The sequence below is a fragment of the Haemorhous mexicanus genome, chromosome Z (genome assembly GCF_027477595.1).
Source record: "Haemorhous mexicanus isolate bHaeMex1 chromosome Z, bHaeMex1.pri, whole genome shotgun sequence".
Classification (NCBI taxonomy): Eukaryota; Metazoa; Chordata; class Aves; order Passeriformes; family Fringillidae; genus Haemorhous; species Haemorhous mexicanus.
In genome coordinates, this window is record NC_082381.1 from 62,732,969 (window position 1) to 62,750,121 (window position 17,153).

The 17,153-nt window shown below is 42.9% G+C and overlaps 1 protein-coding gene across 1 annotated transcript in view; it reads right to left on the bottom strand.

The window, feature by feature from the left end:
• Positions 1 to 16,534, bottom strand: part of DMRT1 (doublesex and mab-3 related transcription factor 1) — a 58,901-nt gene extending 42,367 nt beyond the window's left edge. The window contains exons 1-2 of the mRNA XM_059836665.1: positions 16,250 to 16,534; positions 13,014 to 13,188 (exon numbers count right to left, since the gene is read on the bottom strand). Of these exons, the coding sequence (XP_059692648.1) occupies positions 13,014 to 13,188; positions 16,250 to 16,534 (460 nt within the window). The remainder of the gene's footprint in view (positions 1 to 13,013; positions 13,189 to 16,249) is intronic.
• Between the last annotated feature and the right edge of the window lie 619 nt (positions 16,535 to 17,153).

Sequence of the window (17,153 nt, forward strand, 5' to 3'; positions counted from 1 at the left end):
CCTTTTGTCTTTCTCCTCTTTCTCCAGAGAGACTATTTAATCTTGTTTTCACGGCTTTGGAACCTGCTGATCCCTGCTCTTTCATACGAAGTCCATTTACTGTTCCTTCACTATGCAGAATATAAACCACCCCCCCGCCACTTGGAGCTTTGGTTAACGCAGTATAGGTTCTTGACAGACAAATTTGGTCCAGTATGACATTCACAGGGATTGTCCTTTATGTATACTGATGTGAATGTGCAAAGAACCAGGATTTTGTCTTCATTACTCTCAAAGCTCCCAGAAAAGGACCAGGCAGTGATCAACATCCCAGCACTACCTGCCTCGGCCAAGAGCTTCACTGCACTGTAAGTCCATGTACTACGCCCCTCTTCTTTCTAAGGGCACTAGAACTGCAGGTGACAGAGAAGCAGGGCACTCAAGAAAACAGGAGAGATAATGCCCTGTTATCCTGACTTTTGTTTTCCCCTTAGTTCCCTATTTATCAATAAACTCCAGAGAGTGCTTTATCTTAAAACCTCTCATTTAGGTGCTTGCATGTATAAAACTCTCAACTCACATCCCTAACTGCAAAGACATATTGATGAAATTATGACTTAGGAAATTGTAGTACAAAAAAGAGGTTTTGGTGCTTTTGAACTGCATTGTTAAATAAACAAACTTCCCAGGAATCAGAAAATCTCAGACACTTTTCTGTCATGACAAATAGAAGGAAACATCAAGGATCAGGTATTTACTTTGGACCAAAAGTGAACAGTATGAATTGCTGTAGCACAAGGAATGCAGAATCATGCCTTTCAAATCTGTCAGTGAAAGCCTTCTCCCTTTAAAAGAAGACTGAACCAGGAGACCCTGGATTCCTAAAAGTAACCCTGTATTCAAATGCTAAGAGGTAGCTACTCAAGACACTGCTGTGAAAATAAAACTCTTCTAAGTGTTTCTCTGCAGTTTGCAGATCTCTGGCCCCTCAATCTGTGCTGCCTCTCAGGCAGTGGGGAGATGGAAACCACTCTGTAACCAAGATGAGCCAGCAAACATAAGCAACAAGCAGGGTCCACAGAGCAGAAGGGGAGATCGTGCTTGTACCCCTGTCCTGGAACCTGATTTCTGAGATATACAAGCTCTTTTACTCTCATTCTCCTTTTGAAAGCCAGATTTGCAGCACTCCCAATTATCTTGACCAGAAAGCTTTTCAGAAAACTGTGTCTTTCTCCCTCTATCAACTGCCAATGTTATGGCAACTGTTATGGCTATGTTGAGCTCAAACATGAAATCTGGTGATTCTCCCTTCTTTCTGTTCAGATTACCTTCCCAGACAGCCCTGGGTATGGAGCTGTGCTCTAACACCTGTTAGAGACAGGAAAGTACCAAGTAATGAGATTTGAGACATGAAGGCTAACAGCAGCTATGCCTCCAGGTCAAGAACAGCCAAAACACCTTACTGACACCACAGTACCTCTCCAATGCAAACTAGAAATTATATAGAAGAATTATATATAATTCTTCTCATAGCAGGAATACACATTGAAAACAGACAAACAAATCCCAAAGTATGTGGTGTAACACTTCTGAGCCTCTTGTAGGCCTCTGGCCTCTTCCCTGAAACTGAAGTGTACAAGGATCAATCTATTCCATCTCTTTAACGCAGCTATGTCGTATCACCAGCCAACTCCTACCATTTGCTTTTCACCTACTCCCACCACAGCAAGACAAAACAACCAGTCATTGCAGCTTTCCTGCAGTGGGTCTGAAAACTAGGGCTGTATGGGTGTCATGAAAAATTCCTTGCTAGGTGCAGCTGCTGGACCGTTGAGTTCAGCCAGTATTATCAGCGAGGAGCTGGCATAATGGCAGCAATGTCTATGGGTAAAGGGCATGCTTCTCAAGGGCTACTTGACTGGAAGAATTCAATTTCACCTGGAAGGAATCGGTATTATTTTTTTTCTCTCCTCCAGGAATAACTCCAGAGAGGTCTTTGAGCAAAATGGCATTTACCTAGTTCTTCTTCTGAAGGGCTAAACCAGTTCTAAGTGGGACAACAGATTTTAACAAGAACAAAACTTGCCAGAAAGAAACACTCTAGGACAAACATTATGCAAAGGGGACAACACATTTCAGGGAAAGCTGGGAGACCTCAGAACTCAGGTTACTTCCTATAGGCCTTCTTGAGCCTTATGGTGAATTCACAGGATTTTCCATCCCCAATGCTGCTGCTGTTCACAACACCAAACTTACACCATGAAATAACACAGAAAACTTTACCTGAAACTGGAATAGTCTGGCAAAGGCATAAGCAATCAGAACAATCATATTGCAGATCAAACAAAGGTTAGCTAAGGAGATCACTAATGTGTAAAATAAACTGCTTTCACTCCAGTACATGTTCTCTGGTCTTTTAATCATTTCTTTGTCTCCTGCCTGAGCTCTTCCAACTTAAAGTCCAGGTGTGTGGGTCCAGACCACTGCTACATCCCTACCATTAGCTACAAAGAGAAACCTAGGGAACAGTATGAACAGGGAAACAGATCTACTTCCCTCCTAACCTGACATTGGTTTTGGTTCAGTGATGCCCTCCCTTTCAATATTCATTCTGAGCCGACTTTCTGGTATGTACATGCTCCCAGGGCAGGAGTCCCACTCGTATTAGTTCCATAGCCACCCCACCAGCTTCCCCAACCACATACCTGCCTAGAAGGACTGTGCCAGTTCATCCTCTTTCACCAGAAACCACTAGCATTCAGCACAGTATCCCCCAGGATCATCAGCTGTGAAGCAACAGTATTTCTCTGGGATGAATTTCTTAATTTTTCACTTCTCATATGGGTTAAAACAGCTTTTGCTTTCATGTTACCATCATCTAACCAAGCCTCCCTGCAGTGCACTTTTGTCTCCTGCAGTGCTTACCAGTACAGGTATCTTTCCATCTCATACCAGCACAACCTGTGATAACGCCAGATTTCTTTCCAATGGGATTATTACAGCAAAGACCATGTCCCTGTGAGACACCTCCAGAAACACTACTGTGTTAAAATTTCCCACTCAGACCTACAAACGAATAGGATAATTTTCCTTAAAACCAGGTAACACGTACACTACCAATTTTCTGTCAGTTCAGGTTCCTAAACAAGATTCCAGGGGATACAAAAATCAAGTGCCTTGCAGGATTTGTGATCACATCAGTATGGCACTTCACCAAACAATTTTGTAACAATATAAGATTACCAACTTGACAGAATTTTTACCCATAAACTTCTGTTAATTCATGCTGTTTGAACATCATTTGATAGCTGCATTTCTCCCTTTCTTGCATATTTCATTTTGCTGTGGATTGTTCCACTATGTTCAAAAAAGTGATGTCAAACTGATAGGCTGATAGATTTGCAGCCATGTACCCTACCACACCCGCTTTTCTTGAAACACTGGCATGACATCATCTTTCTTTCAAGATTTAGGAACTTCCTCAGTGTTAAAAGGCTCACTGGAAATCACAGAGTGGTCAAGCTGAAAGGGATGGCAGGGGGTCATCTGGCCCAAACACACTACTCAAGCAGGGTCATCCTACAAGACATTGTACAGCACTGTGTCCAGGCAGTTCTGGAGTATTTCCAGGAAGGGAGACTTCCCATATCCTCAACCAAGTTGTTGGGTTTTTTTCTTTTTTCTTCCTAATATTGCATATGAGTTGTCCAGTCCTGCTGATTTCAGTTCCTGTTGGAACTGGAATGTCACCATCTCCATATAAAGCTATAATACTACACATCTTTTTGTAAAGCAAGGACCAGAAAAAAATTACTGAGCGTTTATTCCCATCTTCCATTGTAGAGTTATTATTCCATAATGGGTGAAATAATTGTTTGCGTGTTTCTAACACATTTCAAAAACCCTTTCAATTTCAAGATTTTTGATTAATTTTAATCTTCACACAAATCTGTATTATTTTTTTAAAGAAAATGTGATTTGTGCAAAGAAAAAAAAAGAACAAGGAGAGAGCGATTTCATCCAGAAGACTGCAGCCTGGCATAGTAAATTTCTCAGTCCCACACAGAGCCGCAGTCCAGATCCAGCTAAGAGAAGCTGAAATATGCCTGATTTCAGTAGAACTGGAGAAGGAACATTTTGTTCACATTTAGTGTACACTTAATAAAAATGATCTGCTGCAAACATTTAGCATGCAACATAACAATCCTCCTAATACAGCAGTAGAAATAAAAACTACAGAAAATAATATTTTATTTCCACAATTAATTTAAGCTCCAGGCCTTCAATAAGATATCTATGGCAGCAAATTCACCTTTCAATGTCTCTGTCACTGACTATAGCGGAGTAGTCAACCTTTTTACATGAGCTGAGGTGTAATGCTTGGCCTTTTTCTTGCACTTTTGGTCATTATAACACAGCTATAGTGATCATATTCTAATCTTAAGTGGAAAAAATATGAATGGCTTTGGTAAAGAAAATACATTCAAAATCTTTGAATATGGCTTCAACTCCGTGAAGGTGGTAGGCACTATTTTAATGCTTTAGCATATGTTTGTCCACACTAAACGGAAACAACAGCATTATTTACATATCTCAATTTATTAGCATGTGTGACAGCTAATGGGATCAGGACCAATAAAATCAGTGCTTCAGAAAATTAAGGGCATGAGAAACAAGGACCATTTTCAATCCTCAGTATAAAAGCTGGGAGTATGACTACTGTTTGTGCATATCTACGTATACATGTTATTATTCACCTTGAGATATCAGACTTGAGAAGGAAATTTAAAAATGGTTAACTCTTTGCGTTCTTGCTACCAAATAAAACATGCTGCTGAAGCGAGTAATGGAGACAAAAGTAAAGCCACAATTTTTAAAAAAACAGAGAAAGAAATTAAAAATGATAGGAAATTAGGGAAGAAAAACAGATTTCCAGACAATGATGGAAAACAGCCCAGACACCTGCAGGGGCAAAGAAGCAAATTCAGAGGAGGAGAAAGAAACTCGGTGTGGATTAAATCTAAAGGGATTTAAGTCATTAATGAGAGATCAAAGAAAACATTACAAGGGAGGGAAAGCTTCACAAGTGTCTGAGATAGGAGACCTTGGAGGAATTATGACTAGGTTAAAATCACTATGCCTCACACTAAAAATAATAAAGGGAGTAGGATGATGGTTGGAATTTGCTGGAGCCCATGCTTGGTTATAAGCTATTATCATGACAGAAACCCAAAAGTTTCTACAACAGACCAACTGGAAATAACAGGAGGGCTTTTTAACTCTACCTAATATGTGATGCAAAAAATAAAAGCAGGAGTAGTGATAAAACACCGCAGACATAAAGCAGACCTGACCGAGAGAACAAGAATCACACAGATGTGCATAACTTTTGTGCATGATTGCCAGCGTTGCATAGGTGCAACAACATTTGCACTCACAAAATTGGCTTCAATGAAAATGCAAACTGATCATAATGAATGGTGTTCATGCATAACTGACAGAAATGCACAGTGACTGGAAGTACAGTGGCTTAGCATCTGCTGAGGTTCAGTTGTGTCCATTACTGCAGACATCCAAATAACCAAATACTGGCTTCTCCTGTACGCAATAAAAATAGTTCGAATAAAGACTGGAGGCAGGAACTAAAAAACAAAAAATCAGACATCCAATCTCACTGCAAAGGAAGTCAAATTCAGTATTTAAGTAACTCTTTGCCAGCTCTTCAAGAAAACACAGGAGAGATGTGTATGAACAGTGTTTGTTATTTAAATAAAGGAGCTGTTCACAATCCTGATTAAGATTAGCAAATACTCAAACTCAGAAGAAAGTTCAGTAAACTTCAATAAAACAGAGGAATGAGAAGAAGCACATGAAAAGGCATTCCTACAAAAGACACCTTCAAAACTGCATTATACTTCTCATGTTAAGTGACAAATCTACTGTAAATGGAAAATGGTTGAACAGGCTGAAACAGGAAGTTATTTGATAAATTAAGCAAATGAAAGCAGTCTTCAAGGTGCAAGAAAGCATGTGAAACAAAAGAAAAAGCAAGAAATCAAATCAGTGTTCAGTTAGGGAAGCGTGCAGTACTCTTTCACTCCTCACTTATATCTTTTATTTAAAACAAAGAGCCCCACACATTCAGAGAAGTTACAATAACTGTTTCAAGGACACAGAAAGGAACAAGAGGTTAGCTGCAGATAGTGAATAATGTGCCCATGGATAGTAAATTCTTAGAAATTCCTAGCACATTTTCTGCTTCTGCTCCATTCCTTATCTCAGTGTTCACAATTACAAATGGAAAGTACAATCTGGCACAGATAACTCTCTAAATCTGAATGCACATATGCAAATGCCACAGAGGAAGAGCTCCCAAGGCAAAAAGAACAATCGGATGTGCTGACCAGTCCTGTTACCTTAGGTGGGAAGAAAATCTGGTGCTAGGACACTGTACACAGCAAAGTCTGTCCAGCACACAGCAAACTCTACTTGACAGCTATCCTGTTCTAACCACAGATATATGTCTTTAATCTTCATGTGGTGTGAAAAAACTTGGACAGAAAGATGCTGAAAACACAGAAAGCCCTATGGTGAAGTATTTTTGAAAATGAAGAAAAAAAAAAACCCTAAAAAAAAGGTCTACTGAAAATCCTTTGGGGGAAAAAAATCCCTTCCAAAATGTGAAAGGACAGAAGTAACTGCTGAGGCTCCTGTGCTTTCCCTCTGTTTCAGGGCTGAGCAGCCTTTCTCTCTCAAAGTAAGGGAGTACGGGTAGGTCATGACTTAGTCCCCAACACCTTTGCTTTCCTGGCACACTGCAGAAACCTCTCCCCAGCCCCTGCCTCTGGTGAAGACAGCCCTAGACAATGTTCTGAATACCACTTGCACAGAACAAGAAAATCAATCTTCTCTGAGAATTTTCCAAATATGTTTATAATTCTATTTGTTTTTACACTTCCAGTGAATCATCATACAGGACTGAAAGTCTGAAAGGAAAATAAAAACTTCTTCATTCAGACACTTTGAGAACTGCTGTTCGCTCTACCTTGTTTCACCAATACAACTGAAATACCAGCCCTTTGACCAGAGTCAGTGCTTCACTGAATGGATATGCACAGCACTTCAAATATGAGCTCAGTTAAAACAGAGGCACCTACACAAATGCGCGCATGCAAAGCTGCAGGAACGAATACTGCTTGAAAAAAGGAGCAGGAAAACTGCAAGCTTTGCAAGAGAACTGGAGAACTGACTGGAAACATCTAATCAGGGATGCAGAACCCTGTAACGTTATGATTTACTTAACACAGTCAAGGAATGGCTAGAGGCAATGAATCATATAAGAGATGACAAAGCTGTAGGAGATTTCCGTCATCTACTTTAACCTGCACATTGATCAGAGTTTACCCCCATATTAATCACTAGAGATCATAATCTAACACACTCTTAAACACCTCTCCTGATTACGCTTCACTTACCCCCTTGTCCTTATGCAGGTCACTCCGTTGCTAATTGCACTACTTGTTAGGAAAAAAAGTGTCTAGTGTCTAATTTAATTTTGCCTTTTTTAGTTTCAAGCCGTTGCTCCTTGTTATGCTGTCTCAAGCACTGTAAATAATCCCTCCCCCTCCTCCACATTATTACCTCTCAAATATTTATAGACTGTTTATATCCACCCTTAGTCTCCTTTTCTACAAGCAATACATCATTTTTGTCACCCTTCCCTCTATCCTTTCAGATTTATCTATGTCCTTTTATAATGAGATACTCAGAACTCCTCCACCATTTTCCCAAATACAGTGAACCCAAAGCAGCACAGAGAAGCTGAAATGCCCACCCCTTCTTGTTTCACAACCAACGCCTTCTTACATAACTCTGAGCGAAACACATTATTTTAAAAGGAATTGAAAATTAGAAAGCCATGGCCACCACACTGCGAAGGGCATTGTTCAATGCATACTTGTATCAGTCTGGGATTAAAAAAGCCTACTCAGGATAAATTTTATCCTAAATCAAGGGTAGATTGTTCAAAGCTCCTGTAATATTTACTTAGTCCAGCTTGAAAGAGATTTAGTAACTAAGAAAACTGCTATACAGGCAGACCACTCCCAGCAACTACTTCCCAAGACAATATCTAACTTGTGCTGTGGAAATCATGTCAATCCAAGAGGCCCAAGAAGATCACAAACTTTTACAAGAGACATATGCAAATGTAATTCTTTTTCTCTCATCTTAAATGCAATGAATTGTAGAAAACCAGATATGATGACGATGATGTATTAGTTATTCACAGGTGAAGGACACAAAACTTCCCTCTTTGCTTGCTGTTACAATCCAGTAAAGACAGGTCATGTTTAACTGTACTCCTCACTTTCTAAGAGAGGTTTGTTGACTCTGGGAGAAGCCAGGGGAAAGCACCAGGAAGCAATGGAAGGGGGATGGCAGAACCAGGAGGCAGCCAGCAACTAAAACTGGTAAAGAAGCAGCCATGGGTGCAGCAGGAGAAAATCATCCTTAGAAAGTAGTGAGGAGACTAAGAGAAAAGTGAAGAGCAGGAGGATGGACAGATAACCACTGCAGAGCCACCAGATCTGAGGGCATGCAGCCATTATGTTAGTCCTGGCACAGGCAGGCAAAGCAGCTAATGCTGCCTTCATACTGCCAGCCTTGTTGAGGCTGCTGCCACCTGAACCATCAATCCCCTCCACCACTTGTCAATCCCCACAATGCTAACTCTTTGTTTAAAAAAAATAACTACCATTGAGTAATAATAGGTCAAAAGATTTAAGATTTCTTTCACAGGCTTGCAACTGCTTACCAGTACTGAGGCTGACTGAACTTCAAGTATAATTATGTTGACTTACTGTCAATGAAAGCAATTAGAAATTTCAGAAATTCACAGAACAGTCTAGTTTGGAAACGATCTTCGGAGACCAGCTGGCTCAAACTTTACTCAAAGCAGAACCAGCTTCCCAGTTGGATCATGTTGCTTATGCACCATCCAGCCAAGTTCTGAGCCTTCCCAAACATGGAGACTCCAGAACCGCTCTGGATAACCTGTTTCAACCACAAGCACTCTCACAGTGAAATGACCACAGCAGCTTCCACACGATCAGTTGACTAAAATGAGGCTTCTTCCAAGAAAATGAAATTTTGACAGCACATGACACTACACTATAAATACTGTTAAAGAGCTTTCTTTCAAAAATAAAATGTCTCACTTTTTTAAACCAGGCTATGATTTTTTTCCATTATAAAAACTAGGGTTTTTTACACTCATCACCTATGCAGCACAACAGCTACAAGATCTGGCATCAATTTTTGACATCACAATACAGGGATCAAGAAAGTAAAGAAAGAGTAAAGAAGACATGGTAGGGTTTTTTCAGATAGCTAGGGCACTGCAAGTTCAAAGGGATCTCAGTACCACCGTACATCAGGCATTCTACTACTGCTGACCCCACTATGGTCTCTATTTATGAGTAGATAAAACCCCTTCTATATGTCAAAGAGTTTCAAAGTGAAGACAGCAGCTACTTATAGAAAAAAAGAATACTATTTTGTTTCTGTCAAACCTAATAAATGTAACAAAGGGAAATAACAAATACAAGCTTACTATTCACAATTGTTGAAAATGACGTTTGTCAACCAGTGATACTAGGAAGGCACCTGAACGCTGCTGCCATTGCAAATATAACAGGGAAACTACCACAACAGAACATAGGACCAGGAGCTGGCATTTTGCATCACACAGTAGTCCCAACGATCAAATATAATGAAGCAAAGGTGAAATGCATTCTCTTTCATTCAGTATGAGCAGCTTTCTTGTTTCAAGTAAACTCTAAGGTCTTTAGTGACCTCATATGCCTCCCCTCGCTGACCCCCATGACTGCTAAATATCAAAATGGCAGACGCTCTAAATTGACACAAACCAGTGAAGAACACAGATATTATAAAATGAGAATGTCTGAAAAGCACATTCTATATGCTTCACCATAATCTTTCCTAAACTTTGCATATCTGTTAACCCAACAAGACATACCTATCCTACAGAAGGAAGGACAATTACATCAAATGCCCTGGGATAAAGACTTTTGCTGGTTTGTACAATTAAATGGCCTTTTCTTTCAGCAACCTACAACTTTTTAAGGAGAAATGCACAAGAATGACAAATTCAGTCTTTAAGACACTCTACTGATGCCCTAAGACCATGGTCTGTTCCCTTCCAACTATCCTGCAGATTCCCTGTTTGCTTTTGAGTGGGAACATACACTCCATCCAAAGTAAACATGCTTGACATGGCTAATGTTCAAACATCTGTGCTATGACCATGATAATTCATTTTTTCCCTCTTCAAAAACAGGGATGTCGCAATGGGATCTGAAAAACTGCCTCTGGTATCCAGGCGTCATACTATTTCTGATCTGCTAATAAAATGGATACAGCAAGCAATGACTCTCTCTCTGGCACTATGTCTGATTTGTGTGACTCCTTCACACATCACTCCTCTGCTGGAAAACAGTGCTCCATGTGATGGGAGTCTGAAAGTAGAACTGCCCTCATAAGCCAAAAACCTTAGAGGAGGAATAGAATTACCGCTGCCAGAATCACCTCTTGCCCAATCTAATGTGAATCATACAAGACATACTGTACTCCCAGAAGTCACTGCTTCCCCTGGGGCTTGCAGGGAACTGCTGATTCCCCTTGCAATGAAAGGTTTCACTTTCCCTGCTTCCTTTAATAATTACTCTAAGTTCTTGAAAAAACAGCACCTCAGCCTACCAACCTGAGACAATGACACTTGCCCCAATGGGGTCTCTCATTCTGCTTGCAGTTTAGGGTAGTAATACAATCATTAAACAGCAATACAAGAATCCGTCAAGTACCTGGTCCTGAAACAACCCAACATCTAAAGCCAGAACTTGTGCCACATGGCAATTTTTTATCTGAAAAAAAAATCACTATATGGTAAAAATTAAAACATGGGGATATTTAGGCTATGTTCCTCACCAAAGCCTGTACTGAGACACCTAACAAAGCAACCCTACAGATCTGGATAAATGCACAGCACTCTCTCCAGCTTCAGAGCCAGCAGACAGTCACTGGTATAAAGCCAAGTCCCATGAGTACTTACACTGCTTTCAGCAGTTGAACCTACCAAAACTATTAGGGATGTAACTTCATTTATACAGTGTAGTCACCTCTGAGCTAAGCACAATGTCTGTTGCTACTTCGGTGCCCAAAAGCAAAACTATGGACCTGATTTCCTATTCATTCACAGATGCTTCCATTTCTGGTGAACAAGGTTGACCAGAAATACTGTCTTGACTCTTGACTTGAATCACATCTTCTTTCTGGAGATGAAGCTGTGTATTTCAAATGTTGTCACTCGCAAACAGTTATTTATTTGGACACAAATAATAACAGTTAGTTATTTAGTAAAATGCTTGAGAAACAATGTATTTAAATTGCTCAAATTCCATTGTAAGAAAGATGACTGCTCTGACCAAAAACAGTGAAATAATTCCAAATACTTTAAATTAGGCATTTTTATGTTTTCAAGTACTTTTTCAAGCATGTGAATTGCCTTAAGCCTGTTTGGTCAACGCTTTTCATTAAAAGACCATAATTTAATTAAATTAACTGGCAATTATTAAAAGGGGATTAATAAACTAAATACAGTCATTTAAAAAATATTAAGATCAAAGCTTATGACAGCTTTGCCTATAGTAAAATGTTTTCGTTCTTTGGCCCTTCTGTACAAGCAAGGATCTTCTTGTTCCCCTGAGTTACACACAATCTCTATATATTACTGAATATACTACTTTAATCTTTAGCCAGCTTTTTCCAAGTCTACAGACAAAGCATGCAGTAATGCAAATGTGAAAGGAGTAACTGCATCAATTCAAAGGTGACACTAACATAATGAAAACAAAAAAAGCTAATAAAAAGCTATTTATTGCTTTATTAAGCAGTTCTTTTAAAAGCTTCCCAACAAAATTCCTCTACAATGCTCTGAAACTGCCTGTCTGCACTAGATCCAACAAATCCATCTGACATACTTTTAATGGCCTGCAAAACAGAATAGCGTCACTTGACAGACACACACATGCATTTTCCTTTTATTAATTAATGCAAGGCATTGCCCACTTTAGAATCACCTTTCTATCTGGCAGGTATATTCACCTGTGTAACTGGCATGGGCATAGATTATTAAAAATGAATGAAACTTCCTTTTCCTTTTATCTGTATTTGTTTGCTTTTTTCTGTCTATCCACAAGGAATCAATTACACCAGCTCCTTTCTTCTTTCTTCTAGATGTTCAATCACTGTATCTGTCAGGCACAGTTAGAAAATGGAAAAAGCAATTTGCATAGGAAAAAACATTTTGCCTAGAGTCTTCACTTGCCTAGCATATTCAAATCCCATCTTTACTTAGCCATGCTTTCACTGAATATACAGACAAATGCTGTTTCTTGTTGTTGGTTTTTTTGGGGTTTTGTTTTGCAAGTGTTAAATGCAATACAGGAATTGTAGTAAAAGAGAAGGACTACATCACTCTTTCATAGTTCATCACACCATGCCACAAAAGAACCAATGTGCCACAACATCGAGTTTTCTAAGGCTGGCAGGGGTGAGTAACATTACCTACGTACTTGGCTTCTCTACAGTTCTGAATTTTGAAGAAGCTAGACAGGCAGTCAAAGCCCACTTACTATGACTGTAGCAGGAGCACATTTTTGGGGAAAAAGGACAAAAGCTTCCCATAATTCTCTACTTGCAATCACACACCCTATCGAATTTTATTACAGCACCAGTCTGTGCAAAAGAAATTTTCGATTTTCAAGTAAAAATAATCAAATAAAATATTAAAGACTGATACCGGATCCTTCCCTTCCGCTAACTGTACCAAAAGTTGTTGGGGAGAGGACTCTCTGTAACCCTGTCACTACAAAGAGGGAACAGGTGTGATCAGCGGGCATCAGCAGTGTTGGCCATGGCCTTCAGCCATGAACACCACTTTCCCAGCATCTTACCTGGTGGTGTACTAGCTGCTGTCATGGTCGAGTGCATTGGGCTGCTGCTTTCCAGTGAGAGGCAAGAGTTGCCACCACTGTTCTTCTTAACAAATGTCTCAGGGACACTGGGCAGGGGCACTGGGTGGCTGATTCCCAGTTCCTCTTCCTGAGCTTGCTGTCTTCTTAGGGCAACCTAGGAACAAAAGAGAAGACATAGGGTATGCTCTGTGATTTTGAGCACAATTTATACTGGCAGCAGTGAACGACTCAAAGCTGGTTTTTTACTATTCATACTGTAGAGTAGTGCTGATCATATAATCACTAAGTCTGGAAAAGACCTCCGAGACCACTGAGTCCAGTTTTCAAGTAAACACCATATCAACTAAACTACAGCACTAAATTCCAGGTCCAGTTGCTTCTTTAACACCTCCAGGGATGGTTCATGTTTTCAGTACTTGACAATTCTTTCTATTCTTCCTGATGTCAACCCAAACATCCCCTGGCCTAACTTGAGCACATTTCCTCTCAGCCTGTCACTAGTGGCTGCCTGGAAGAAGAGGCCAACCCACAACCTCCTTTCACACAGTTGCAGAAAGTCCCTCCTGAGCCCCCTTTTCTCCAGGCTAGACAAAGCCAGCTCTCTCAGCCACTCCTCACCTGGCTTACTCTCTAGGCCCTTCACACAATCCAGCCAATGGGCAGAGAAGTATGTAAGCAAAAACCAACTCCATTTTGTGTACAAGCACAAACGAACAAACCTATGAAATGCTGGTGACATACACATCTTCCTCCACTGAGGCCAGATTAATACGTGTTGCAGCTGACTAAACTCCCCCAACACAGCTGCTCTTGGGACAAGCACACTGTGGAAAGTGTAGTCACTACCCTCCTCTCTGCCGATACACAGCTGCTGGGGTTATGAAGTTAGTCTGCTTGCAGGGTTCTGCTGTGCCTCTTATCAATATCAAGCAGCTTTTCATGAGGGCTTGTACCTGTAATCTGCTGCTCTATCCAGACCTGCTAGGTTCCCTGCTGGCTCTTTGCTGGAAGTGTTGTCCTTCAAGGAAATTTCAGCATACAGTACACTGTTCAGAGAGAACCATTATGGAAGAAGCACGGCAAATGTAGGGTACCATCCTGCAAGAATCTCAGCATCACACACATTGAAGAGTGCTGGGCAAGTCTGGAGAAGCTGGAGCTTCCCATTTCTTTTCTAATACTGACAGTGTTCCAAAGCCTAACTGGCACTGGCCAAACCTATGGGCACTACACAGTCTGGACATGGGTGCAAACAAACCATATTTATTGCTTGCAGACAGCCCCTTCTGCCTCATCCGAACTAGCAGATCAATTTAACACCCATGCCATATGTGTCTGGGGAGTATACATGACACTGCTACAGGTACATACCCTGCTACTTTGTGAGGTGACTGATTTCCATCTTTACTTGAACCTCAGAAATTTGTTCCAGTTTACAGACTGGGATCATGGACATTACTTGCTGGAAATTCTCCTGGGTGTCTGGGACAGGACTTCCCTACATTTTCATGTGCAACAGCCACACTTTTTCCTAATACAGATTTATAAATCTGTTAGTCAGTATTAGCCCTTGCAATAAGAAATATCCCATACAGAAGGTGCAGACTTGCAAACACCACTGTAATTTCAACTTCACAAGCCAGTAACCTTGACCTGTAAAATTCCACCAGCATCAAGGGACTTACTGAAGAAATATATCAAAACGGGGAAAGACAGACTTTCAATGTGTAACTCCTACGCAGATAAGGTTTAGCTAGGGAGGCTTTCAAAGCTACTTTCAAATACTAGGCAGGGAAGAGAATACCCCCAGGAGGATCATCACCGGAGCCTGCTAGCAGGAGGCACCCACTGCCTGACAGAAGCAGCTGAGCAGCAAGATTCTGGGCCGACGGGGACACTTTGCACAGGGACACTTTGTGCTCCCTTCCCCGAGGCAGACAGCAAAGCCATTCACGTTTATTTTTCCAAGGTTTACACCAGGCAGAGAAAGTGCATGTAACTTGGGCATAACAATTTCTGGACTGCCATACTACCAATAAGGAGGGATTGTTTAAATGAACGAAAATTTACTCCCATTGAGTTCTGAGGACGTTTTATATACCTGCACTGAATAACAAAAACAAACAAACAAAACCCCCCAAACAAACACAAATAAACAAACAAAAGCAAAAAGCAGCTGATATTTAATCTAGAGCTGCTAAGGTTTTTAAAACCTGTCAGCCCGACGCGTATTTTATCCGGGATCACGCAGCTCTGAGCAGACAGCAATTGCAAACTGATGGGTGGGTCTGGTATCACCTTGATGCACCTGCACTCGCACCAGGAGCTCTAAAGCCTCGTCAATTATGTGCTGAAATGTGATCATTTGCACTAATGAGGGCGTAAAATGCCCCTCGCAGAGCTCAACTACTCCAGCAGCCGCTCCACTACACACCCAGGACCCCCTTTAATAAAGTTTGCAAGATAAAGATCACAAGAGCCCTGTATTTACAACGCCAGAACTGTGACTTCAGAGAGACGACCCAAAGAAAACGTTATTACGACCCTGAACTGGATACCGTTTTTCTTAGCCCTCAGAATACTGAGCCCTCGTTGAGATTTAAGATGACCCACCTACACAACTATGTGAAGGACTGCTACACACCAAATTTCGAACAGCTCCGTTAAAAAAATCCCCGAAAAAGTTAGAAATGCGCTCAGCTGAAGCCACCAGCATCAGGAAACGCAGTTTACACCGAGTCTGAAACCATCAGCACAAAATATTCTCGATAAGCAATTTGTTGGCTAGATTACTAATTTTCTAGTTAAAAGTAAGCGGGAAAACGGCCACTGAGGGTAACTGAGGTCCTGCTCCGTGCAGGTTCTACAGTCCCCCGGGAGCTGTCCACAGGGCCGGACTGTACCCGGCCCGGGGCAGCGGCGCTCGGCCGTGCCCCGCAGGTGCAGCTGACCGCTCACCGCTGCCGCTCCACCGGCTGCAATCCTCCGCGCCTTTGGGGCATCTCCCGTTTTTTATGGAAAACCAAAAATTAAGTAACTTGCGAGAAATACAGCGACAAGTCTCACTAACATAGGAAGACAGCGGTGTAACTCCTGGCTCCTGTCCGGGGCGAGGCCACCCGCGGCTGCAGTCTCGCAGCCTACCGCATCCCGGCGCGGCCGCTCGGCCCCGACCCCCCCGGGCGCGGAGCACACCCCGCTCGGACACAGCTCACCTGCGCTGCCATGACTCGCTGCCGCTCGGCGATTAGGCTGCACTTGTTGCACTGGCAGTCCCGCCACATGCAGAAGCGTTTGTGCCCCTTCAGCGGCGACGAGTAGCCGTGGTTGCGGCAGCGTGCACACTTGGGCAGTCGCGGCCGCTTCTTCCCCGCTGCAGCGGCGCCCCTATCCGCCGGGGCGGCCGCCATGGGGGCCGCCGCCTTCCCGAAGCTGTTCGCCTTGTCCCCCGGGCCCGCGACGTCCGGGGGCTTGCTGAAGGCCGGGGTGTCACTGGGCATCGCGGCAGGCGGCGGACAGCCGGGAGAGCAGTCTGCGCGCTTCTGCCCCGTCCCGTCCCGCCACCCTGCTCGTTTTGGCGGGCAGCACCAGGCGGGCGGCGCCCCTCCTGCAACGCCTCCCCCACTCCTGCTCCGGGGGGTCCGTGGCCGCTAAATCCTTGATACCCCGAGGGAGCGGCCACCCTTTCCTTCGCGCTCCTCCCTCCCCCACCGGGCCGGCCTGCGGCGGGAAAGGCGGGCCCCGTCCAGGCCAGTCGCCGTCGGATGCACGGCGTGGGCCCGGAGCGGCCTGGCGGCCGGAGGTGCTGCGGGGCTCGGCTCAGTCGTGCTGCCCGCAGGTCCCGCACAACGGGATGCCCAGGCCCCCGGTCGGGGGCTGCTCCGCGGCTGTCCTGCGGCCTCTGCCCACCCTCCGTGCCCCGCCGCTGCCAGCGCAGCCGTGTGCATGCTGGTGATGCTGGACGAGGTCTGCGACCGCAAGGAGGAATCGATCCGGAGAGGCCATGTTTAAACCCAGTGGTCCCTGGGTTGGGCCGGTCAGGTTTGGGCAGGCAATTAACATGGTCTGGCCCAGGGTGTGACGCCCGAATAAAACACCCCAGTGGCCGCAGCTCAGCTG